Below are 25,397 nucleotides of genomic sequence, written 5' to 3'. Positions count from 1 at the left end.
TACTGTCCCCATGTAAGGTCAGAGGCGTGAAGTTGTACGCTCCTGCTCTCCTGGAGCCAGCCAGAACAAGAAGGCTCGGAGGTGATTCTGTCAGTTGCCAGGATGAGGCTGGAACATTATCCCAGCTTAACCCCCTTTCCCTCACAATTCAGTCCGAGTGGCATTAGGCAGTGCCCACCTCACCAGCCACAGGGTGATTATCCTGATCCCTGCCACAGCTGCCAGAGGGTCAGGTTGTTCTGGAGCTCCAAGCAGGGACAACACATGGCCACAGGGCCAGTTTCAGCTGGTCACATCTACAGTGCAACCCTGTCCCCGCCGAAGGGTCTTGTCCCCTGTGCAGTGTATTACTGTCAGCTTTGCCCCATCATAAGACATTAAACCCCAACATAGCACATCAATATATCCGTTAGCTTCCGTTTTCTTCTAATTTCACTATCAGCAGACTTCAAAAACCCTTAACTCACACTATTTAAAGTTCAAACCGAGTACTCTTCTCTTACACTACCAGAAGTAACAGCAGAAAAGAAAATCACTTTATGCAGTTATTTTCCATTGATATTTTTAACACAAACAGCTTCAGAAAATGCCTTTCCCCCCACCCCCATCTTCTTTTTTTATTTTTTTCCCCTTTTTGCTGCTGCAGCAGTCCATTCACAGGAATAATCTGATGGGGATTTATGAATGTGGGTGTCTGAAATACACTGAAGCCTGACTGCTCTCAGATTTAAACATGGGGCAAAAAGGGGAGAAGGTGAAAATTTATAAACTAAACAAATTATTATGCAACACAGAAAAAGAATAATCTTTCCTAAAAAATAAGGTGAGTGATAGCTCAGTACTTCTCCAAGCCTCCATCCTCTTTTTACGAAAACAAAACTCTGGAAGGCTACCTAGTCCTAATGATTCTGCATTTTGAGCATGGAAAAAGGAGGAAAGGGAAAAGTTGGTAAGTATCTGCAATCACTTTGGCTGGAAGAAGCAAATACCATTCCTGAGCAAGACAACAGACACTGTTCCCCTTCAAAGGCATGATAATGCATAAACCTATGCAGTGCACCAGTACTTTGAGGTAACTACCATATATGTTTGTATGCTGAAAGGAGATCTTTACATTTATAAAGACAGAGCAAAACACATGCAATGACAACAGCAAACAAAAGGTATGACATAAAATCTACTGATACAGAAAAAAATGACATATGCTGCAGCACTCTAAGAGTTCTGCAGGCAGAGCTCTAACAAAGATGCATCCGTACCTAATTAAAGAAAAAAAGATACTGTTCCAATAGCAGATGATTCATGATTAATTAGCAAAAACATGCCTGACTGAATAGACCACAAATTGCATCTTCCATTATGAGAATATTAACTTTGAATGTACGCGTACACAAAGCTTCCACAGAAGAACAACGTAAGAAATGATCACGTTCATGCAGAAGTCAGTTAAACATCATTTTTACTAATAACACGTAACAAATGCCTGTATTAACCAAAATCCTTTTTATAAATACAACAAACATTTAATTTCCGTTGCTTTATAGAGAGCAATGTTACCATCTGAATACACAGGTATCTGTTTCTCCATTCCTTATTTTTCTTTTTCTGCTTTTTTAAATCTATGGTATCAGCATTTATAGGTAAAAAACAAAAAATGCAATGAACTTGATTCTTATCAGAAATAAACCCTAGAATCTTGAACATGCAATGAGGGAGACCACCAGGGAAAGGCAGGAAGAGGAAGGAGTGGGGGACTGAACTGCCACCATTGACCTCCTGGCTATGGCACACGCCCAGGGGATGTTTTTGTAAAAACAGGCAGGAATCTGTATTAAGCAAAGGCCATAAAAAGGGGAGAGGCAATAAAATGTGCATCTACATATAAGACATATTGTTAGAAGTTTAGTGACAAATCTCACTACAAGACCACCACACGACTCATACATGCCTAATCACACTCTGTAAAACTTAAAACCTGGATGGGTGTCCACCTCATTTACATTATTTTCTTTATATTGGCATAAAAAAAACCCAAACAAACAATTATTTACCAAGTGAAATACTACCCTGGAGGTTTGGTCATAAAATATGGACCACAGTAAATGCAAAGAAACAAAGTTTTAAACCCTTGCCCTCAGCCTGCCAGTAACATTCTCCTGAGATCTGAAATCACAAGAAAATACTCTTTAACCACTTACTAGTGGGGATTTTTCCACTTGTGCTTTCAGGTCTCTTGAGCATGTTCCAGCAAATGGAGGAAAAGATCAACCTGTTCTTTTACTGTTCTTGCAGGCTCCTGCAAAACCCATCTCATCGTTAACACAGCCACTGCAAAGGTCAGACATCATTACTGCTTCTCTCAAATATTAAGCAGCCTCTCTGGAACAAATAAATAAACCATAAAGAGCTCTTCTTAATTAGAGTGGACCATGTGTGCACGCATAAATAAAATACAAGTATGTGGCAAAGCAAGCATTATTTTGTTTATATGTTATTCATTTTAAAATGAAGCTGTACACTAAATTAATACTCTCAGAGGAGGCTGCCCGTAAGAAAAACTCTCATCAACATTCAAGTTCCCAAATTATCTCCCTCTGTAATGCTTGTCCTGTAATTTTATATAACTTATGCTGTATGGCTGTACATAACTATGTTTATAGCACACCATACTTGTATGACAAATAAATGTTTGCCTTTTTATTTGTAAGGAAAACACACCAATAACTGATAACATTGCAATAACCCAATGCACTGCATTTGTCTGATAGCAGTTTGCAATTCTCCATTTTGAGAAATATTCTCACTACAGCAGTGCCTAGAGCACAAGTTATTAAACACACTGGCACTTAAGCCATAGGCACAAAAAAAATTTAAAAGGTCACTCTGCAGCTTTGGGTTTTTTACATCTACCTCTTCATAACCTTCAGACTCAGTATGTACAGAAGTTTCCTAAAACTGTGACAAAAATAATCTCAGAAACTCCAACAAAACCGTATTTTTTAAAGACAGGACATTTTTTATAATTAACAAACAGGTATTGCAGTCTGGCTTTGAAAATATACACCCATTTTATAATGTGTTTGAACATATAGCATAATCTTGAACATTCTTGCTGACCAGTAACTCCCATACTGGAGGTTTTACTATTTAATCGGAGTTCTGCATTTCTGCACCATACTGGGTCTGACAAAATCTATACAGCAACACAAAGAAGAAGCCAAAGACCAACTTTTCAACCTAAAGACATTAGTTTAACATTACCTAATTCCTGTGCAGTTGCCTATGAACTTCTAGCTTACTTGGTTTCTATGAACCTAAGGGGAAGGAACGATGAATTTTGTTTTTCAGGAACTCTGCTTAATTCAGGTGACAGACTGAAACCAGAAAATGATTCACCACCCTCCACAGCTGCTAAAGGGGAACAGAGTGGAATCCCCCAGGCACTGCAGGGCTCACCAAAGCAGTGGAAAAAGGAAAGGGCACTGCCAAAGATGCTCAGCCATGCAAGACATGGAGTTCTCACATGAAAAACATCTCCCCCCTCGACAGATTTCCTCAGGCACCACATGGATAATGCTTTCATCTCCATACACAGGTTTTCTGGAGACAAATACAACCATACAGACACACTGAATCACTGCAATCTCTTCTTTAAACTGCACATTACCTCCTTAGCAGGTATTTTTTAGAAAAGAGTACCAAGCAGAAGGGCGAGATATTCAGAAGACAAAATTTCTTTTCAATATAAAATTTTGTACTACAGCATTCATAACATGTGCAAGTTCTTATTAGCTTTTTATGTACTTGGCAGGAAAATATGTCTATACCTGATTAAAAAAAAATCCAACTATTTATATGACAGCAAAAGTGCCAAACAAAAATCATCTCAGAGGAGCTAAAAGTGGAACACATGTTCTGATGTTTTCTAACAAAAACTATCAGGTTTCATTTTACATTAGCTACTGTCATTAGAGTAGGCACTGGAATTGGCAATCTCTCTCTAAAAGATCAAGCTTTCACCTGCTATTTTAAGACATGACGTATTTGAGGACTGTTTTTACTAAATCTGCTCACCAGATGGTGAAAGTGTTGGAAATTAGAATCTGGAAAATAAATCTACAGTATAAAATAAGAAGCAGCTATAAGGATTCCTATAGAAATTTAGCATGAATTATTCTTCATTGCCAACAAGTTCTCGCAGTGTAATCATAAGTGCTCACAACCGTATTTGCTAAAAGACGGAATTAAATTAACATCACTCACGAGCAAGGCATTTTGCTTTAAAGAAAGTTGAGGCTTTCACTGGGAAAGCTAGTCAATACTGCATAAAGAAAGAGTCCATCAAAAAGAATGTTGCATGAAGACACCTTTAAGTAACAGCAGCTGTATGTGAACCGAATTGGAAGCAGACAATAGAGTCATACCTCAACAAAACCCACATGTACCAAATTTAGAGAGAAAGGAGTTCCTTCCACAGATATCTCAGCTGACAACACAGAAAACAGGCCACTTGACATGAGGCAGTAACACCTGTGGCCTAGAAAAAACAGAAGGTACTACAGGTTGGCAAGGAAACTGCTTCTCACAAGACTGAGATGAGCCATGCTAGCGTTATTTTTTGATGTACAAAAGCTCAAACTATAAAAATTTTAAGAAGTAACAAAAGACGCTTCACCAAATATCCCAGTTCCAATGACTATTTTTAATATAATCTGACACTTCAGTCAGAACTGGGGAACATAAAAGACATAAAAGACAGAATTGCCTCAGAGAAGTGTGCCTAACTTTGGACAAAAGCTATGATAGGACAGTGTTTGTAAAAGGAAGGGCCGTGTCAATCATGTACTGATCCCAACGTTGTCATGCTGTTTCCAGCCACTAACTCTGTGGCCTTCTAATAAGTGTGCTCCACTGCCCCTTCACTCCTCCAGTGAAATGTCCCTCTCTAAGACAGCCCATTCCAGCACACCACAAGCAGTCCCCATGCAGCGTAACTCCATACCTTAGGAAGCAAAATACCTTTGCATGATTTGAGCCTCAAATTTAAAAGAGAAGGATGAAGTCTCACCCCTGTGCACCTTGTTACTTCACAGCAGAGGGCTGCCTCTGACCAGCTGTGGAACTGGGACTTACTCGCACACTGTGCCACGAGTTATGTAGGCACATCTCAACCATAAGGGTAAGTTTTTGACAAGATGATCTCCTCTCAAATGCCTCTGCCATTTTAATGAACGTACAGGATCTTTTTGCTAAGACACAAGTGGCATGGCAGAGAGGATGGACAATGAAAGACACCATTAACTTGGAACCACAGAAGAGAGATGAAATCCTGTCATTTCTGCCTAATTACCAAGCTGAAGTATGATGGGTTGCCCCTGGCTGAATGCCAGGAGCCTGTTCTTATGGGATGAAACGCTACAGTACTACCACTTCAGAAACTGCTATGGCCTTTTCATGGCGTTACTGGCCTCCTCTGGAATACACAGTACCTAACAATAAGAACAGTATATAGCAAAGCTTTTTTCTTCAACTCTTTAAAAGAGCATAACCAATCTCCTCATAAACGCAGGTCAAATTATACTTGGAAAGAACCACTGTAAGTAGCTATGGCTCCTTCAGTCACTTTAAAAAAAAATCCATTAAAAACAACACCCACAACTTCAGGATTTGATTTTCTTTATATTCACCACAGGAAGCTTTAAAACCCTAAAGAAGAATTTGCACAAAGAGGTTCTTCCAAGAGGTTAGAGCAGTGGTCCATTATTCTTACTCAGGGCTCAAATTAAGAATAATTATAAAAACCACTAAGGCCTGGATAAATACACAAGATTCCCTTGGTGGTTTAACTCTTGACTGATGATTGATGGTGAATTGATTGACATGTACCCATCTAAACCACTCTGAACACTTTTGTAATGAACTGAAGCATTGATACCAGTAACACAGATAAATATGTATTTCTGTAACAAGCCAAATCTAAATCTAATTTTCAATCATCATCGAGAAATTACCAATAAAAATGGTTTTCAGTTTTTTAGGAAAAGTTAGAGAAAAAAATTACATCAGAACTTTTCCAGAACATTTACAGACAGCAGACACCAACAGAGAGCATAGGAACCCTAAGAACCCAGGAGGAGGTACAGGCTGGAAAGGGGAAGGGAAGGAGGTACATTTACAGGTTGATTTAAAAATCAACATGAAAGAAAAGACTCCTAATTGAAAGAAATAGGTCTGTATGAAATATCAAATTGTAGTGTATGTGGCTATACACTGGCAGCATTCCCAGAGTATATTCTGGCCAACTACTGGAATAAACAAACAAATCCTATCAGTCTTAAAGAGCACAAAACAACACACATCCCTACGAAATATTACAGAAGAGTATTCTATTTTTTTGTGTTTGGGATCATATACAAATATCTTTGACATTTACTATTCACTCTTGCCCACAGTTCCTGGATAAAAAATCAACTACAATATAGAGAGGAAAAATTCAGTTCAACAGGAAACATTTCCAGTTTGGACGAACACATACAGAAAAAACTGGAAAATGTGATTGTAGCTTCCTGGCCTCATCAGAAAAGTTTGTTTTTCTACTTTGTTACACCCAAGTTGTTCCATAGGCCTCATACTGAAAACTGTTGAGCTTTGTTTTTATTAACTTTTGGAACAGAGAACAATAATTACCCAGAGTTTAAATTCCTTTAGGGGAACAATTCATTTGGAGAAAAGTCAGGGGAAAAAGAACCCTGTAACAATGGAAAATACCAAAGCGCTTCCAAGACTTAGATAAGGAATCAGGCACAGTCCTCCATCCCCCAAAATACTTGAGTGATGGATAATTTCTTTTCTATGGTAAAACTTCACTATTGGTCCTAATCAGAGGCAATTAGGAAGTGATTGCACATAAAATTATTTCAATCTATAGGGAATAAACCCCAAACATTCAATTCTAGAACCTGAAAAACCTTCAGTTAAACCTTCAGGTAACTTCCAAATTTATAGCACCACTTTCTTCTGATTTTTCGATTTAACTTGAGTCAGTTGACACTACCAATTTTCAGTCTCCTATACGGCAAAGGAACCTAAAAGAGGGACTACTGCAAATAATTCCTCTCCTACAAACTGAACTTCCTCTCCAACCTTCTGAGCAAAATGAGGTACCTTTACCAAATCTGGTCAGAAATCAGCTTAGCTTGGAGAACTCAAAGTTTCCAGTGACATGCAAAAGGGCAGGGAAGCAAACACCATCTCCTCTCCAAAGCTGTGCTATCCGGGCAAGGTTTAAATACAACCAGGATTCAGCTTCCAAAAATTGACCACTGTATGCAGCCTGGCACTCATCAGACAAATTTGTTAAAACAAGTCATAGACTCACAGAATAGTTTGGGTCAGAAAAGCCCTTAAACAGCATCAAGTTCCAGGCCCTCTGCCGTGGGCAGGGACACCTTCCACTAGACCAGGTTACCCAGGGCCCCGTCCAGCCTGGCTTTGAACTCCTAAAAGCGGAGGTGAGTAAATGCAAGTAAATCAGCCTTTATTTGGAGATATTCTGTTTGCTAACACTCCTTAAATGCCACATTATGGAAACTGCTCTGCTTAAATGTCAACCCTGCAGAGGCTGATTCCTGGAACAAGAAACACCAGGACATCTCTTGCTGCTACAAAGTTCACTAGGCAGAAGAAATGAAAATTCCTGCTGGCATTACTAAGTAAGCATTTAAAAATATATATCTCACATTTCAAATTTAGGGCTATTTGGCACCTAGCAATTGAGAACTTTCCCAAAGAATGTGCAGCAGGAGAAGGACAAAGGACAAAGACAAGGGGGTAGGGATGCTAACTGACCAAGGTACTTTACTGCCTGTCTCTTCCAGGTTCTAAGCTGCTGAATGCTGACCAAAGGACTTGCAAATAGTATCTTTGAATCATGTAAATTTTATTTTAATTTTTTTTAAAAAGCAAAGTTTTAAGAAGAAAAAACAAATAAAAAACTCAAACACCTTACCAAAGTCAATAAATATCAGGATGTAAAAAACATTTAAAACGTTAATGTCTGAACTATGCCCTGTGAACTAAATCAAAAAGACATGCTGACCTGTAAATATCAACCTCGTTTATTATTTTACTGATCATGAGGCATGCAGTAAGTAGCAGATATACACCAGCACCTCATAAATCAGTCAGACAAGTCTAAGGAATAAGCCTTACAAATATAAGTAGTAAGGACCAAGTGTAGCTGGAGCCAAATTTACCTTCAGAAGAAGTTGGAAAGAGCAGCTGATGTGCGGGTGTTTTGTTTGTTTCAGGTTTTGTTTGAATTTTGTGATTTTCTTTTTTTTTAATCCCAAAGAGCTTTGCTTGTTTTAGTAGCATTCTAGCCTTTGACAGAAGTTTTAAATCAGCATACTTCTGGATGAGTCACTCTATAACTGACTCACACTGATTTATGGTGAACAAGGAACTGGCCAAACTCTGCACATGCTAGTGTGAAAAACATCATTTCAGAATTCCACTAGAATTGAATTCTACTTGTTCAGCCATAATCAACAGTCAGGAAACACATAGACATTAAAAAAAAAAAAAAAAAAAAAAGAAAATCTGTACCTGATTATATAATAAAACTAATTTCCACTAGGCTACGTGTATTATTGATTCAATAACAGCCCCTTCTTATGTGGTGTGAAACCACCACAAGGGGTCAGGTCATATACTTGGAAAAACAGCAACATAAAGAGGTATTAGTCATTATTTTTTTCCTATGCAGTTTAATGTCTATATACCAACTAGTCCTCACAGCACAGTTTGGCTTTGTCTGCATTAGGATTTAGGGACATATGTGTCATGTTACAAAGTCATATTTTAAATGAACAAACAAAATCTCCACCTCAGTCTTCACTATACTCAGAGGCTGGTTTCTCCTGGAACTCAGCACTTAGTACAATTGGTGTCTTCTTGCCTGATATCAGAGATACTGGTTGCCATATACAAACTACTACCCCAGTTCAAATGAGGGGAATTCAATTCAATTGAATTTCAGTTTAAATTCAATTTAATAGGCGAATTCAACCCTTTGTTTACAGAAGGGGCATGAGCAGAAGGAAACGTCAGCCCTCCACAGGCCCTGTACGCAATGGTGCCTTTTTCTCCTGATGCAAAGAATTTAAACTCTTCCATGAGACTGTTAAGAATAGTTTCATATACAACTTGTTCTTCTTCCAACATGCTCAAAGGACTAGCTTTCCTGTGATGTTATTAGAGTTCACATAGATCAATACTAAAGATTATGGACCACATTCACCACTGTGCTATGCTGTAATGCCATTAAACAAATGTCCTTTCTAATCCAGCATTAACAGATCACACTGAGCTCTGAAACTGGGTTCAGCCTGCTCACAGTATCTAAATAAAACTTACCAAACCAAATGACTCTGACATTAATCTCAAGCAACATGGCTGTGAATCAGCCCTGGTATTTCTGTTTGGTTTTCATGGCTTGCCTCTACCGACACTTGTATCATGGAACATCCACATGGAACTTCTGCCTTGGATTCATCATCAAAGCACATTCATTTCCATCAACTAACCTGGACCTCTGTAAAAAGTTGCTTCTATTTTAAAAGTAACAAAACCAGAATTTTTAATAAAAAAAAATTAACATTTTTAAAAGCCAAGTTTTTATTGATTGGAACATTATGTACTTTGATAGGCACTTTTTTAAAAAAACAATTTTTTCTTTTTTTTTCTGGGTACACATGGCAGCAATAGTTTCAAAGCTCTCAGTAAAAGCTTCTAGTCCTGTATTTAAAAGGATATTTAACCCAAATCCTCCTTTTTTTTATTACAGATGCTTTTATATCTTTTGTAAACCATATCTTCCCTCAAATCTCAATTGCTGCTTAATAAATGTTAGATAAAAATAAATCTATCTAAATTTATCATTTTGCTCATACTCTCTGAAACATCCTGTTCTTAAGCAGAACACTGGAGTTTAAAAAAAACCAGCTTAATGAAGAAGTGAGAGAATCAGACACCTGTGCTTTATTCCCAGATCTGTTGTGTAAATGCAATTAATTTTTTTCCCAGTGACTAAACATACAGAACACACAGAAAGGGCTCAGCACTGGGGTGCTCAGTTCTGTCATGCACCATCCTGTGTTAGTCATGGTGACTCTGTGTGATGCCTCAGTGAAGACCAGCACAGCACAACAGGACTCCCAGCACACCTCCTCCCCCCAAAAATAAAAAGGTTATAGGAGGAGCACACTTAACAGAGGAACACCAGGAAAATGGGACTCTCTCATTTGCTAATGCCAAGGTGCTATCAAGCACTTTCGGTCACATCTTGAGTCTCAAATCCTTTAATGTAGAACAGATCACTATTATTTCAAAACAAGATCAAGAGAGATTTTAATCAGCCATTTATCCAGTGAAGTGCTGGCTGAAACACCTTAGCTCAAAATACTATCTTCCCCTACCTTGACTGAGACCAAATCATTTTTCCACAGATGACTCAAAAGCCCTGGATCAGACAGCAAGGAAAGAAATGTGATGCTGCAGCCTAGGCAGATGCAGGCATCAGGGAAACTAAACTCATGACTTTGGCTACAAAGGGCACTGCCACATTTGACATTCACTGCTTCCCTAGATGTAAAAATGGCCTCATCTGTTGCAGGGTCAGGAATTTTGATGGCAACATACCCCTACTGCATGAATAACTTTTCTCTGGTCCTAAGGAGTCCAAATTCTTCTTTTACACTAAGCAGTTAACTTTTTGAGACAAGCTGAGGACAATTTTTTCCTCCAGGAAGAAGTAATAGAATATGATTAGTGCACCTTCCCAGAGGTAAGAACTTTTACTCCTCCTTGAACTCAAGATTTATCCAGTCAGAGATGAAGGTATGGCTACAAGATCAAGGTGGGGAGAAGAAGAGAGGGACAACAGTGCAAGTTTTTGCTGCAACATGAGAGTATAAACATCAATACAGATTAGTATTAATAATGAATGTTTAGACAAAATTATGATATTTTTTCAAATAAGGAGCCATAAAAAGCAAAAACAGAAAACAGAATTCATGTGCTCTAGAAAATAACTCAAGTTTCTCAGATTTCTGCTTATATATGAAATTAAGAACCATTAGCCAGAGGAGAAGTCTCAGATGGTATTTATCATGGAAATACATAAGCAGGTCCATTCACCAATGGATTGCAAATTACAAGACACAGCCTATACATTTCACTGGTTCTTAATGTCTCAAGTCCAGTCACTCGCTGTATTATCAAGAGATGAGCTTATCTGTAAGGGTCATCAGAACTTTTTTATTTAATCACCCTAGCAAGAAACAGGACTTTACCTGTGTCATATATCACTGTATTGACATTACTGATTTAACTAATATAGCTGACCTGCTACATTATTATATATTATTATAATGAAGGAAAGCAGGACCTGGAGAAACATGCCATAATCACAACCTAGCACCAAAAAGCCATCTGGCATGTAAAATCCGTGATGTGCTGCTTCGCTTTTCTCACTCAGAGAGTGCTGCACTGTTCTGTTAGATGCATTACTTCATTTCAGTGCATCATCCTGACCCAAGGAAAACAGTTCTGACTTAAGTAGAACATGGGGCTGTTTCCTTCAAATAGATTCAAAGGTCTAGTTCCTGCTACTTGCAAATCAAAACAGCATCTTTCCAAGAGCACGGTTACTTCTCATGCCAAGCAATGGGCTTGCACTAAGTATCTAATAAAGACCTGCAGGTAAAAGGCACATTTCATGAACCAAACGATGGAGTATGAGGACAGAGAATTCACCGGTTATTGCTTCATGCAGATCTGTCATTATTACAAGAGAGGCTGCAGGAAGGTCAGAGATGCTCAGGGAAAAGAACACTCTATAGCCTTAACAAGCAGTGGGAAACAGAAAGTATTTCAGGTGCAAAACAATACCTGAAACAGACCTGTAACAACATACACAAGACTCTCTCCTGCTGTTTGCTCAACTCTTCTGCAGTTTTATGTAAGGGTTTCAATAAAGACTAAGGAAACAATGATCAATAAAATTACTTCTCATAGACTTCTACACAAAACCATCTCCAAGACCTCTGATGCACTGCTGACCTGCAAAATCAAATGAAGTAACAGCACCAACGTAAAAATGGATCATTCCCAAGGCATTCAAAATTTAAGAGTATTTAGCACTTTGGAACTGTCTCCTCTCACATTCTATTTTAAAGGCAAATTTCTAATGCAGCACACATTCAAAACCCCTGTCAAGGCCTCACTGGGTTGTAAACTCAGTGGAAGGCAGAGTCAAAATCTATGCCTTAGTGACCTGAAAGGTACCTGGTGATTTGCACAGCCAGTACCACTTCTCTGCATGTGCTGTGACCAAGGCAGCAGTTACTCTGGGGACCAGCCTAACAAAGGAAAAACCTTTACAATCTGCAGAGGTATCCCAAACTGAGTACGGTACCTTACAAACTTCCTTTATCAAGAGGCTTTGTGGGTTTGTGGAGGGTTTTATCAAATACATTCAGCTCTGCTCCATTAAAAATAATTGCAAAAATTACAGTGATTACACTCGCTGAAGTGATTTCTAACTTTCTACCCCGCACTATTTGCAGCAACAGCATTAGTACTTGTGTGGAGGACAGAGACAGCACACAGACATTAAGTATTTATAACACTTATCTGTATGCAATTATTCTAAACAAAACTCCCTGATATGTTTTGTATTTAACAGACAATCTATAAGGAAAATAATACACACCATGGTGGTATCAAGACAGACTGCTGACACCCTTGTTAAACACTCTTACATGTTTAATAATAAAGGAGTGAATTACGATTACAGAAATTGAAATGAACTTAAATACTCACCAGTCTGTGTTTGTGTGCACACAAGAGAAAACACTACAGATTACAGACTTTATCTATTAAAGCTATACAGAACTAGAAAGAAGTACCAAAGGATATACTCACTTTTATTTCCTCTTCACACAAAACAATCCACATCGCACACAGCTGAAAAAGCTAGAAAGCTTCTCCAGGTTTGCTGACAGGTAATATTACACTGCACCAATGTGAACAATTGTTCACTTCTGACAGCACTGCTCTAAGAAATTAAACTAGTTTTGTAGAAGTTTGGGTATGTGTCTTAAAAGTCTCACCACTTCACACAAAATTCCATCTGAATTCGAAAGGTAATGGACACTGACCCATATGCCCCCAAAAGCCCCAAGAATCATATTTAGCAAACACACCAAATGGCTGCAAGGCTTCTAAACTATACTAACCCTTGATCAATACAAATACAAGCAGAAACCCCCAAAAGCTCACAACCACCAGGAACATCTATTCCATGTGAGACGTTTTGAGGAAATAGTTCAAGTGAAATGCATTTCAGGGCAGTGAGTACCCCAGGCAATTTGGATTCTCAGAACCTTCCTATATAATGCATTATACCTGCAGTGTATAGCAGAAGAAACTCTGCAGTCCAGGCTACATTCACCTGGACCCTAATAACTACAGCAGCTTTGCCTCCCTTCACAGTTATCTTTAGCAAAGCCATTATCTCCCAAAGCAATGTTGCTCCAAGAGGAGAACACAGGAGTCTCTCGTGTTTCATAGGCAGCCAGTGGGCAGCTCCAAGCCTGAAGTACTGAAATGCTATCTTTTATCACCAGAGGTCTTGAGGGAGAAAATAGGTCTTGCAAAAGCCCTCCCTGTTCCACAAAAAAAGTGCTTACAAACAAATTAAATCCAGGCAGACATTGTAGGCAAGGGCCCACTGAGGGACAGATGCTTGTCTCCTCCCCACCCTAAGGGCTAATTGTTTATCAGGTATAAAATGTTTGCCCTGTTATGAAGCTCTTCAAAACACAATCAAAAACGTACAGATAGCTTTTGTTTCCAACTTAATAATCTAGTGCTTTAATAAGTTTTCCAGCACAGAACAAATTAGTGAGATGGTAGCAGTTCCCAGCCCTCCCATTCTGCTAACTGTTCCTCAGGAATACCACTGGAGAGCTAAAACAGTATTTAAACTTGCTTCCACACTTTTTTATAGCTTTTTTAATATTTGTGACAAAACAGATACTAAGCAGAGTGAGTGAAACGTCTGCTTTTCCTGACTTATCTGCAGCTTTCCAGCATGGTCTATAGTACTTCCTTGTAAATGCACCTGAAAAGTTGCATTATTAATCTATTGAATGCAAATCACAAAAAAGATAAAATATTCTATATAAAGAGAAAATAGCTTAAGGATAAATAAATTTATAATTAATCAACAGAGATCAATAATCACCTCTGCACTGAAAAGTTGTTTTTTCCCTAAACCCTGTTATGACCAGATACACAAAACCATTTTTCTATACTTGTTAAAACTACCTCCTTGTAGACTATGCAGTAAATGTCAGAACAAAAAGAAGACTATATGAGACCAAAATGTCCCCAGACCATTAATCAGGTTCCAGTTTTAATACAGAGTAGAGCCTTTTACCATTCACTTCATACTTTTCTAGTAATATTCATCTAAAAGTCTGCAAAATCTGCCTCTCTTATTCTGCTTCCTCCCTTCCCCATATACTAAAACATCAAAATTACTATAAAGTTGTATTATTCACAATACTTACACTGTATTGCATCAGGACTGATTCCTGCCACCTAACACAGAAAATCTCAATGGGAGCTGCAAATGCCTAAGTGATTTTCATCTAATTTGGTTTTGAAAACATGTCACTGTGTATCTCCTGAACACTGAAGTCTGATTTACATCTTTTTATTACAATGCAATAAACTGCTGTGACCTGGGGCTGTGTGTGTGGAGGTGTGTGTAGCCATTATACTCCAAAATCCAGCTAGCACTCAAAATGCAACTTGTTCCATGAATTCCACCTACCACCCACTGGTGGCCACTTAATCTGTTGGAGTCTGTGAAAAGAAAGCTGCTGGTGGGGTGGTTTTGCTTTTGTTGCTTTGGGGCTTTTTTTTTTCCATGTGAGGAAGAATATGTTTCACCTCAATGGGCAAAAAAATTGGATTTCATTTAATCTAGAAAATTATAGATTGAATTAGTCATTATTTGCTTAAAAGTTTTTTCTTTTCCCTATCTTGCACCTTCAAACTTTGTTAATCTTTGACTGTTCTGCTAAAATCATATCTAATTTTTTTTGTGAGACATTTAGTTATCCTGAATAGCTTTAAAGAACAGTCTTTAATAAAATTATCACCATTTTGTTAGACAAGACTGAGACTATTTCCTAACAAAAAGAGCAGTAAACGAAAGAGAAAAAATTCGCTCAGTTGAAAGTAGGTTAATATTTCTAGTGTTTTCTTCTTGAGAAAATACACAGAACACCCTACACTGAATTAGAGTCACTAAAGAAGCCCTGAGGAAAAACAAAGCAAAGCAAAACAAAACAAATTGTTGAGATGCAAGTAAGATGAGAGTTACCTTTTTCACTCTTTCTGCTGTCAAGATGATGGTAATGACTGAGATGATAACTGTTAAGTCAGAACCACCACCAGTTTGCCTTCCTGCAAACTACTGTCTATTGAATTTGCAGCAAAACCAATCCCAACCTTTCATGTGTTTTTCCCAACCTCTCTGAGTTACTTTTATAAATGAATTAAAAGAAGTTTGTTAGGAAAACCTAGAATTCATCAGATATTGAATCGACTGTTAACCACCTGGCAGCCAGCAATACCTTCCTTGTATTGCCAATTCAGTCTTCCCACTGTAAGACAGAAATTAACACAACAAACACATTTTAGATGCATGTTTAACTGAGTGCGCCATCAGTTCTGAACTGAGGCTGTAAATGGCTTACTCTCCAGCATAATTCACATTACAAATAAGATCCACTGACCTTTAAGAGGGTACAGGAAAAAAGAGCAAACCAAAGTCTGATTTAACAACTTTCTGAGTACAAGTTGAAGCATTTTCAATTATCTTTTATCAAATACTCAGTGAAACAGAGGAGATTAAATTAAGTGCACTTCAACTGAATCATTTTCTGCAGAATCAAGCAGTCTCAAATTGCTTTGCAACTTGATAAAATTGAGTAGAAAATCCCACATCTAAGTGAAAAGCAAGTACAAATGTATTATATATTATATTCATATGACACAAAGGCTTTTCTATGATTAATATTATCTTAGCATTAAGAACATAAAGATACTAATGTTTACTAAGTAGGATTTATCACACAAGAAACAAAATCCTTTGTGCTTAATTTCTTGAATGTGTATTAACAAAGTCCAAGACTGCCACTGGGAATTTCCCAAAGCACCAAAGAATCCATGCCTTATCCAGACACAAGTCAGAAAGCTCTAACTCCAGCTTCTCAGGTTTTATCACTGTCAGTCATCTTGTCACAGAACAACTTTCTGTTTTAAAACATTTCTCCTGGTTTAAAGATTAGACTAACAATAACCACAAAGATTCTGGGTTAATTGCAACATCATCCATAAAGGATTAATATGGGTCTAAAATATCTCTTCCCCGGCTCCCCTAGATGCACATGATGTTACAGTTTTCAACCTTCCTCATGCTAGTTCAGTATAGCATGTCCTAATTAAACCTTAAAATTTAAATAAACACATTATTTTAATAATATTTATTAAAGATAAATTATATTTAATTTAATAATATTAAATTTTGGCTCTTGCATTCTTACTGTTTTCTACCTGAGGTACCATTAGACATGTGCTTTGGCAGAATCTGCATCATCTCAAGACCCCTGCCTTGGTGTTATCTGGTACAGGTTTAATCTTACAGAAAGCCTGTGGAGAAAATATGAAAACCAAAAGACTCTGCTGCACAAAGGCAGTTACCACACTTTTAAGGCCACTGAGTTCAGACTGAAACCTATTTAATGGTTGTGTTCTGTGGGATACATTAAAGAAAAACAGTACACAGCTATCCAGTCTTTTTTCATTATCAAAATATCTTAAAACCCATGTTCCTGCCCTAATAATTTAAAGATATTTAAATATTAAAATGAATATGTAATGGCAAACTCAGAAGGATAAATTCTACATTTAAAGCTTTACAATCAAACTTAATTGCTTCTGATTTAACTCCTTTCGGGGAAAAACCCCACCTACTTACTGGAATCCCAGTATTACCAAAAAAGCAATTTCTAAATTACTCTAGTCCTATGTTCATACTTTCTATGTTGGTGATATCACTGTCAGAATCCACCCTGCTTATAGTCAGGGGCAAATACATAGGAAACCCATTAATCCAAATTCTTAACCAGCAACCATCAGTTGAATCAGCAATCCTGGCTGACAGGACAAACAAAACACTACTGAATTTATGATCTTAGTATTTCCCTCTTTTGCAGGCAGCCAAAATAATTTTGACACATTTATGTACATCAACTTTAGCAGCAGATGTCAAACGAGTTAACTTGTTTGTCTCTTCCCCATCCACCCCAAGCTTAAAACCTTCCAAATGGAATCCCAGAATGTTTCCTGGCTAGAAGCTATGTATGAAGCTATGTTTTCAAGAGGAGAAAAAAAAAAAATCCAACAAAATTGTTTGGGCTAATCCAGCAAGCAAGAAGAAAATGTTGCTCTTCACAGTAAATGCAAGGCAGGGGATGATGAATGGGTTTTTTGAAGTTCACAACATACCAGAAAATGAAAAAAAAATATTGAATATCCATCTTTTCCATATGCGGGACTGTGAGGTTTTTTCTATATTGAGACAACATAGATAAAACATATTATTGCCTTCCTCTACAAATGAAGGGCCTTGGCAGAGATCCTGCAAAAAAGAACTGATCTAGTTTCCATAGCAGTCCCTCTTACCTCAAGCTTCACCCTGAAATTTTTGGGATGCATGCTGGACTGCGTCCAAATTTGCTCTTCTCTTTGGAATTTCAGATTCAATAATGAGATTAAACATTGTGAAATCACAACTCCAGCAATGCTCAAATACAGCAACTTCAAAATGAGTTAGATGTAAAGACTAATTTTAGCACAGAAGGGTTGCTTCTCTGTGCAAACAACCAGGTCTATAAGCAAGGAATAAAGCATTCTTTGACTTTTCAAATTTTTTTTGAAATGACTTTTCATTGAATGTGCAAGAGCTGCCTTGCATGAAATACTTAACAATTCACTTAACTGAACAAACTTCTTACATTTTCCAGCAGAATACAAGACAGAAACACACTGAAGATGCATTTATTGCAAAAATCTTGCCACAGGGAAAATAATGACTGTCAAAAAGCAAAATATATACTCATATATACACACATATGTTAATGTAAACAGCTTAAAACCCTCTTCTCTAGAATTCAAAATGAACCAGCAATCACACTGCATTCCGTTTTCTTTTTCCATCACTACGAAGTCTGCCATTTGCATCATTTAACTCTACCTGGTTACCTAAGAAATGACATTTCAAATACAGTACTTGGAAGGCAGTCTTGGCCTCCCAGTGTTCAGAAGCACACAATTGAAAAACCCTAATGGCAAAACACAAGCACAGAATAAATGCATCTATGAGGCACAGATGTGCAGGGATGTGGACGTTTCTCTGAATAATAGGCTGGTACAATTAATTAAAAATAGAAAAGGACAAACTAAAACCACACCCACAAACAACAAATAACTTCTCCTAAAGCAGTAATAGACAGCACACTATTTCCAAACAAATACTAAGGAGCTCTATAAAGTTAAAGTTATCCATGATGCACAGACAAGACTCTCATTCAAAGAGGAGGCTGTATTGCCTGCTTTGCCTTTTTACTATTGATGGTTTTTTTTTTCCTTCCCTTTTTAAGTAAGGAAAGGCTTACTCATTTACAGAATTGAAAATAACCCCAACATCTGGTAGACTGCATTAGCTCAGCCCTTCAAGGTTTGCCACAGAGCCAGGCAACATTCACTCTCACAGGCTCCACCAAGAAAATTCTCAATGATTTCTTCCCCCTTAATATAAGGATTTCAAGTAGAGTATTTTTCTTCTTAGGAACAGAAATTTGTAACATTGCATGTCACCCTGCAGCACTTTATAGCTCTCACAGTATGAGAATAGCTGGGGTTTGGATGAGGCTTGTTTGGCTTTTTTTGCGGGAGGTGTGTTTTTTGTGTTCTAACATTTCAAAACTAAACATCTAGTATCTCACTACATTTATTTAAACAAGAATCATCATCATAATACAGTCAATCTTTTTGGTAGATTAGGATTAATTCCTGCTTTTAAAAACAGAAGACTAGAACAACCTGGAGTTGAGGAACTTTCTGAGAGAAGTATATTATTTGTACTTGCTATCCATGGATTTCTCCCAGATTCACATTTTGAATTCCTTCAAACTTTCCTCATGGTTTACCACGGCATTCAGAATAGCTTTATAGTTTAACTACGATGTTTGGTAATCCAGAGCTGCCCCAAACACACGAGATGTAGGCACACACTGTACAGCAATGTCTTGGGACTTGTCCTTTGTCTTTCCCCTAGTGACACCTGCCACTCCATTTGCTGGGCACTACTTAGGCCTACTGAGCATCAGGCTCCTGCCTTCCCAGAGTGACCCATGGGATTATGGTTCTGGAAACACAAGGGACAAGAGCCAGGTCAGAACCTAGCACGGTAGAACTGTAATTTTCTCATGTCTTCCATTCCCAAGGGCGCACTCACATTTATCTACATCAAACTTCATTTACAATTTTGTGGCTTAGTTAAGCAGGATTTTAAGAGTGTTGCACAATTCTTCAGAGCTGGCCTTTAACTACCCTGAATAAATAAGTACTTCATTACCTCACTGTTCACCTGCTCTTCCAAATCATTTATACAGCCAACACAACAGGGAGTAGAAATTTCATTTTTTCCAGTATGTTATTACACTGTTTCCAGCTTTCCACAGTTGATACTGCCTATTTCAAAATTTATTTATACTTGAAAGTTACTGTTTAATTTGACATTTAGGGCTACAGAACACAGTGCTTTTCTGCAGGGGAAAAACACCCCACTGTCTTACTCATATTCTTCATTTTTGGCAGACTCTCTCAGAAACACTTTGTCTCATCGCAGAGATCATTATCCTGAGATGATGCAGCCTGTGTGCAGGAATGAGTTATGTGCCATTATGACTCTTGCAGTAACAGACCTGATTCCAGTTTCACACTGTTACAACACATCACACTTTGTCCTTATTTCATTGCTCTTGAGTCCATTTAGAATGACAGTTTGATCTATTATCAGGGACTTGGCTCAAAGGGAATGTAAAATAAAGAACTCCAACTTCAGGATAAGTACTGCACCATGCTGCTTAGAAAACTAGAGTAGGCTCATTTAAATGTCATTTCAGTACACAAAAAGCTTTTTCCATGTTTATAACACCCATTTTGGTTTTTGCTATCATCCTGTTTTATAAAATTTCAAGTCAACCTGCTACAGCAGCTTCACTGCAAGATAAATTAACAATCTGGTGAGCCTCCTGTCCTGATGACCGCTGAAGCACAGGGATTTATTCTGAAGAGCTAACAAGAGTTAACAAAACACAGAATGCAGACCTGGTGAGACTTCACACATTTAAGCAAGGTAGTAGGTAAGAGGAGGGAGGAAAAGCAGTGAAACAGTTGAGTGATTACACTTGTAAAGAAGTCTAAATTAGCAGCTTATGCCTAGTAAGGAGACAGTGAGAGACCTGCAATTCAGTTACTGAAGATTAATAAAGGAGGAATTTCTCATAAACTTGAAGTACATGGCCAAAGCTTAGACTAATGCCTTAGACCTAACAGACAGAAGATGAATCAACAGGCACCAAATTCAGGAATAAAACTTCCAGTCACCATATCTTGGTTTCATACAATATCCTAGATAATAATGGATTTACCTCTGTGCACATCAGCTTCAGCAGTTGGTATTTTTTAACATAATAAAGAGCAGATAGAAACTAAAAACTGGTTCTAATTATAAAAACAATACGGGAAGTAACAATCTGCAGAGCAGTAAGAGGTTTACCTGAAGCACAACAGCAAAAGGTGCCTATTACATGCTATAGAAGCCAAGCCAGGAGGAAAACAGGTCTCAGATGAACTGAGAAAAGGCAAATTTTGAGCATGTAAGTAAATACCCTGTCAGGTATCTGCATAAGTCATGGGTGTGAGAGGGAAATTAAGGGGGTGATTATTCTCCTGTACAGTGAAGAATCCCAACTGTTCCTACTATCTCTTCACACTACACAAGCATTTCAGAAGAAAATACGAGAGGCCAGCATAGGAGGACTGGGGTCCAACTCCCTATGGCTTACTGTGTCTTACAGCTAGAAACTGGTTTGAAGACTGAAACATGAAATGAATCTCTATTCATAATAGCATCTCCCTCTATTGTAGCCATTTAGCATCATTCATTGGCAGAGATTTCCTGAAATATTTAAACGGGAAGATAATGGCAATGTGGGATAGAAGGTAGAGGAAAATATGAGCAACCATCATGAGTTTCAAGTTAGTTAATTTAACATTTCCTAAAAAATCTCTTCCTTCTGTGATTTTCTTAGCGGTTTTTCAGTTTCATCTGCCTTTTCAGATTTTAAGACATTGCTGCTTGTACTAGAATGCAAGAGAGACAGTGCAAGACCTCAATTAGAAATTCGAAGATTGGTTTTAAGGAAGACTGTTTTTCCTCCTCTAACTCTGAGCTGTACATCAGTTTTGGTCTAACTTCTTCACACAGGTAACTTATCTTTCCCTTTTCCCCCCGCTCCTTAATTACAAAAGATAGGAGTGGTCCTACACCTCTGTGTGTCCTTTTTCCATTTAACTAATGGTGTTTCATACTCAGGAGCATTTCAGAGGCCTATATGAAACAGTTGGTTGCCAAAATACCTATTTTAATGACATTTCAACCCATTGAAATGTGCTTATCATTAAAAATCTCTTCACACATCACACTTTTGTAGTCTTTCACTGGCAATGCAACTTCACAGGCAGAATATTTTCAGCACTTCAGTACTGGGAGGAAGGGAGAAGAAATCAGAACTGCAAGAACACAGTACAAGGGACACAAGCACCACAGGGTATCCAGACCTTGGCTTGTCAGAGGTGCGGTGCCTGCACAGTTCTCTCCCTGTTCACTCAAAGTATGAGGCTTCTGACAGTCACCGAGTGATGCCTATTTGTTTGCACGTGGATTGAAACAGCCCTAGCAACTCCAATACGTCACTTCAGTCCAGTAGTGAGGGGAACATCGGCTAAGGGAGACTGCAGTGAAAGACACAAAGAGGTCAAACAGGAGGAAAGCAAACCAGAAGAAGCAGCAACTTGTGCTCCAGTCTCCTGTCATGCCAAATAAAGTAACTGCAGAAAAGCCTATGCAACAGCATTAACTGAAAAATGTAACTAAACAACTTAACCTAAAGCAGAAACCTATACTACTCTAATTTTGAACCTTAGTTTCCAACGTTTTCATTTATCTTGCCTTATTTATCATTTATATCTTCAAAGTCTCACAGGTGGGAAAAGTTCTGAAGCTAAGGACTGTGTGGACAATTGGGTACTGAGCATCTACAAGGATGAAGACTCTACAAGCTCTCTTTACCATGCTCTCATTCCAAGGGGACCAAAACCCCTAGATGGGTATCAAATGCCAAACCACACAGGGCACACTCAGCATGACTGAGGGAGGAATTAATTCAGAGAGACACTTTAATTTAAATATACCCACAGAAGAATGAAGTGAGGGGAGTATTATTTCTGAAATAAGAAACCAACAAGCATGTTCTTGGAAATTAAAATTAGGTAATGACAGGTTTCAGGTGTGATACCGCTGCCTCCAGAAGAAGGCGGCCAATCAGTATTTCTCATTCTCTGTTTTAACATATCCTTCCAGTCAGTTACAGCAAGAACGAAAAGATATATCAAACCATTTCACAGAGCTGTATTCCCTGCTGCCCCACTTTCTAGGAATTATCAAAAGAGTAAAATGTGGTCTTCCAAAACCTCTCTCTTCAACACTGATGACTTGTAATCAAAAAACTGGATGACAAACATGCACATAAAAGACAGAAGAGCTTTATCGCTTGAATACTTAGCCTTTACACAGTCAGTCCCTCCAAAATCCTTATTCTTCAGTGACTACCCTCACTGGCCTTCCCAATCATATTTATTATTACTACCTATATACCATAAAATTATCTTTAAATGGAATAGACAGCTGCAAGAAGCCATGAGAAACTTCATTCATTTGAGCACTGGCCCTTGTTAACAATCAATAAAACAAATCCCAGCACATGCCCTTCACTTGGCCACCATCAGAAATCAATACTGAGAGGAATGAGGAGCGGTGTGCCCACTTGCCCCTCCCAATGCTGCAGCCAGGGAAGGGGAGAACAAGCTGTCTGGGAGACCTCTGGCAGCTACCTCACATCTACTTTAAAAATCTCCTGCAAGTGCCAATCGCATAGATTACACAGCTTTTTATCTGCTTTACAGCAAACAAAGCAGTTGCCAAGATAAAGGCATGGTGTGCAACCCAGCAGGGTTACAATCGCACAATGGCAAATTTAAAAGGTAACAGGAAAAGCAATAACCTACTGTTACCCGTCCTCTCGTGCCACTGTAAGACTATACTGGAGTCAGAGTCGTTGGTTTCAAGCCAATGGATGAAGAGAAAAAGAAGTGGATAATCTTCGTGTCCTTATGCAATTCTGCTGTACAGACACAGCTGTTTGCTACCTTCCGTAGCCTGACATGAGGGTTTGATCTTGCCAGGGGTTCTCTTCCATTCCCATGTACTTCTGTAACATTCCCACATGCAAGGGATTAGGACAACCCACTTCCATCAGCAACTCTTGCCAAACATTAGCATTTAAAATTAGGTTTGGATCATGCAACAAATCACAAAGGCACAAACAAAAATATTTCATCTAACATAGTGTTCATTCCAGCCAGATTTTTTTGACACATTTCTTTTTCCTTGTCAGAATTTTTGGGAGTGGGATGAAAGGCAAGCTAACAGAAAATTAAGTTTTAGCCCAAACCCCAACTACACCTGAATCTACCAGCACGACGTCTTCCTATCTCTTAAATTTCTTGTTATTCCCCCATTAGAGACAGGGATCTACAAAGCCCAAATTAAATGTCAGGTTTTAAAAATTACAGCTGTACACTGGTTTCAACATGCTTTCGTCACTGTAAATCCGTTTAGCTTGTTGCTATCTCCGTGACTTTCTTGTAAGTGCAGGTTTCCAGTTTGGGTTTATGTCTAACAGTAGCAAAAGCTGTCTGTTTTCTGTGTTTGGAGACAAAATATACAAAATTATGCATTTAATCTACAGATTAGCATAAGCAGCATAACCATCTTTTCACAGCACTCAGGAGAAAGCAGCTGAAACTCAGATGAACATACCAGATATGTTCATTTCCAAGTAAAATGCAGAGGAAGTAAGGGTTTGGTCCGAGCTCTTTTACTTAGAAAAGAGGAGTAAAGGGATGCACTCAGGGTTTTTTCTTAAAATGTTGGACCTCCCTTATTTTACTGAAGACTTCTTTACATTCAGTATATTAAACTAGGATGAAAAAATAACTCCCCTAGCTTTGCCTGACCCTGGTAAGAAATTATAGTTAGGTCATATTTAGAGTTTCAGAGATGACCTAATAAACAGAAAATCAAAGTTAGACCAACCTGTTTCTTTATGCTTTGTTAGATGAACCTAGAAGTTTGTTCAGTCAGAGGACTGGATGTCACATGCTCTAAACATTTCTGACTCTGACACGAAGCTGCTCCATGACAGCAAGCACATTTCACCCCTTTGCCAGACGCTGCTTCTTTGCCTACTCTGCATTTTGTGTGAAAACTCAAGAAACCCATAATCCAGATCACAAAACCATCTGGGTGACCATAACAGACAGAACTACGTTAAAGATCTTTTCAAGTCTCTTTGAATTTTCCACTGACGCAATAAACGCTGAGACACTGGTCCTAAAGTGAAACATGTTCCGGAGCAGAGACTTCAACCACAAGACCATCCAGGCAAATCTCATTCCTAACATACAACTGCCAACAAATGTGCATGACTAACCCAGTATCTTTAGACTTCCTCTACCAGAATTTTGACAGCACAATTGAGCTCTTTCTACGGTATGAATCTTAAATAGGTTATATTTGCTCCCCACAGCATGTTGCTCTCCATGGCCTAGAAAAGGAGATGAAGGCAATTAACAAAGGTAGAGACAAAAGATAAACTTAATGCAGACCCCAGTCTCTACACACCCCCCATAAAATCACCTCTCCTCTCAGCTAAGGAGCTACCATCATACATTCTTCACAGTCAAGTCAGTTAAAAGATACCAAAGAAAAACAAAACCCCACCAGTCACAGTCCATCCTCTGGCTATATACAATGTGACAGGAGTACACATACAACTCTAAAGGTA

General features: G+C 38.3%; 1 protein-coding gene across 6 annotated transcripts in view; it reads right to left on the bottom strand.

Annotated features, from left to right (window-relative positions):
• Positions 1–25,397, bottom strand: part of PPP3CA (protein phosphatase 3 catalytic subunit alpha) — a 173,097-nt gene that overhangs the window by 101,456 nt on the left and 46,244 nt on the right. The window contains exon 1 of one of the 6 annotated variants that reach the window (XM_086888388.1): positions 2,199–2,379. The exons of 4 other annotated variants lie outside the window; for them this stretch is intronic. In XM_086888388.1, the coding sequence (XP_086744514.1) occupies positions 2,199–2,241 (43 nt within the window). In that variant the 5' untranslated portion in view covers positions 2,242–2,379. Of the gene's footprint in view, positions 1–2,198; positions 2,380–25,397 lie in introns of those variants that run through there. One more of the 6 variants, XM_023925721.2, reaches the window with a different exon arrangement.

Source organism: Cyanistes caeruleus, chromosome 5, assembly GCF_971803275.1.
Source record: "Cyanistes caeruleus chromosome 5, bCyaCae1.hap1.1, whole genome shotgun sequence".
NCBI lineage: Eukaryota > Metazoa > Chordata > Aves > Passeriformes > Paridae > Cyanistes > Cyanistes caeruleus.
This window is presented reverse-complemented; position numbering and strand designations above follow the sequence as displayed.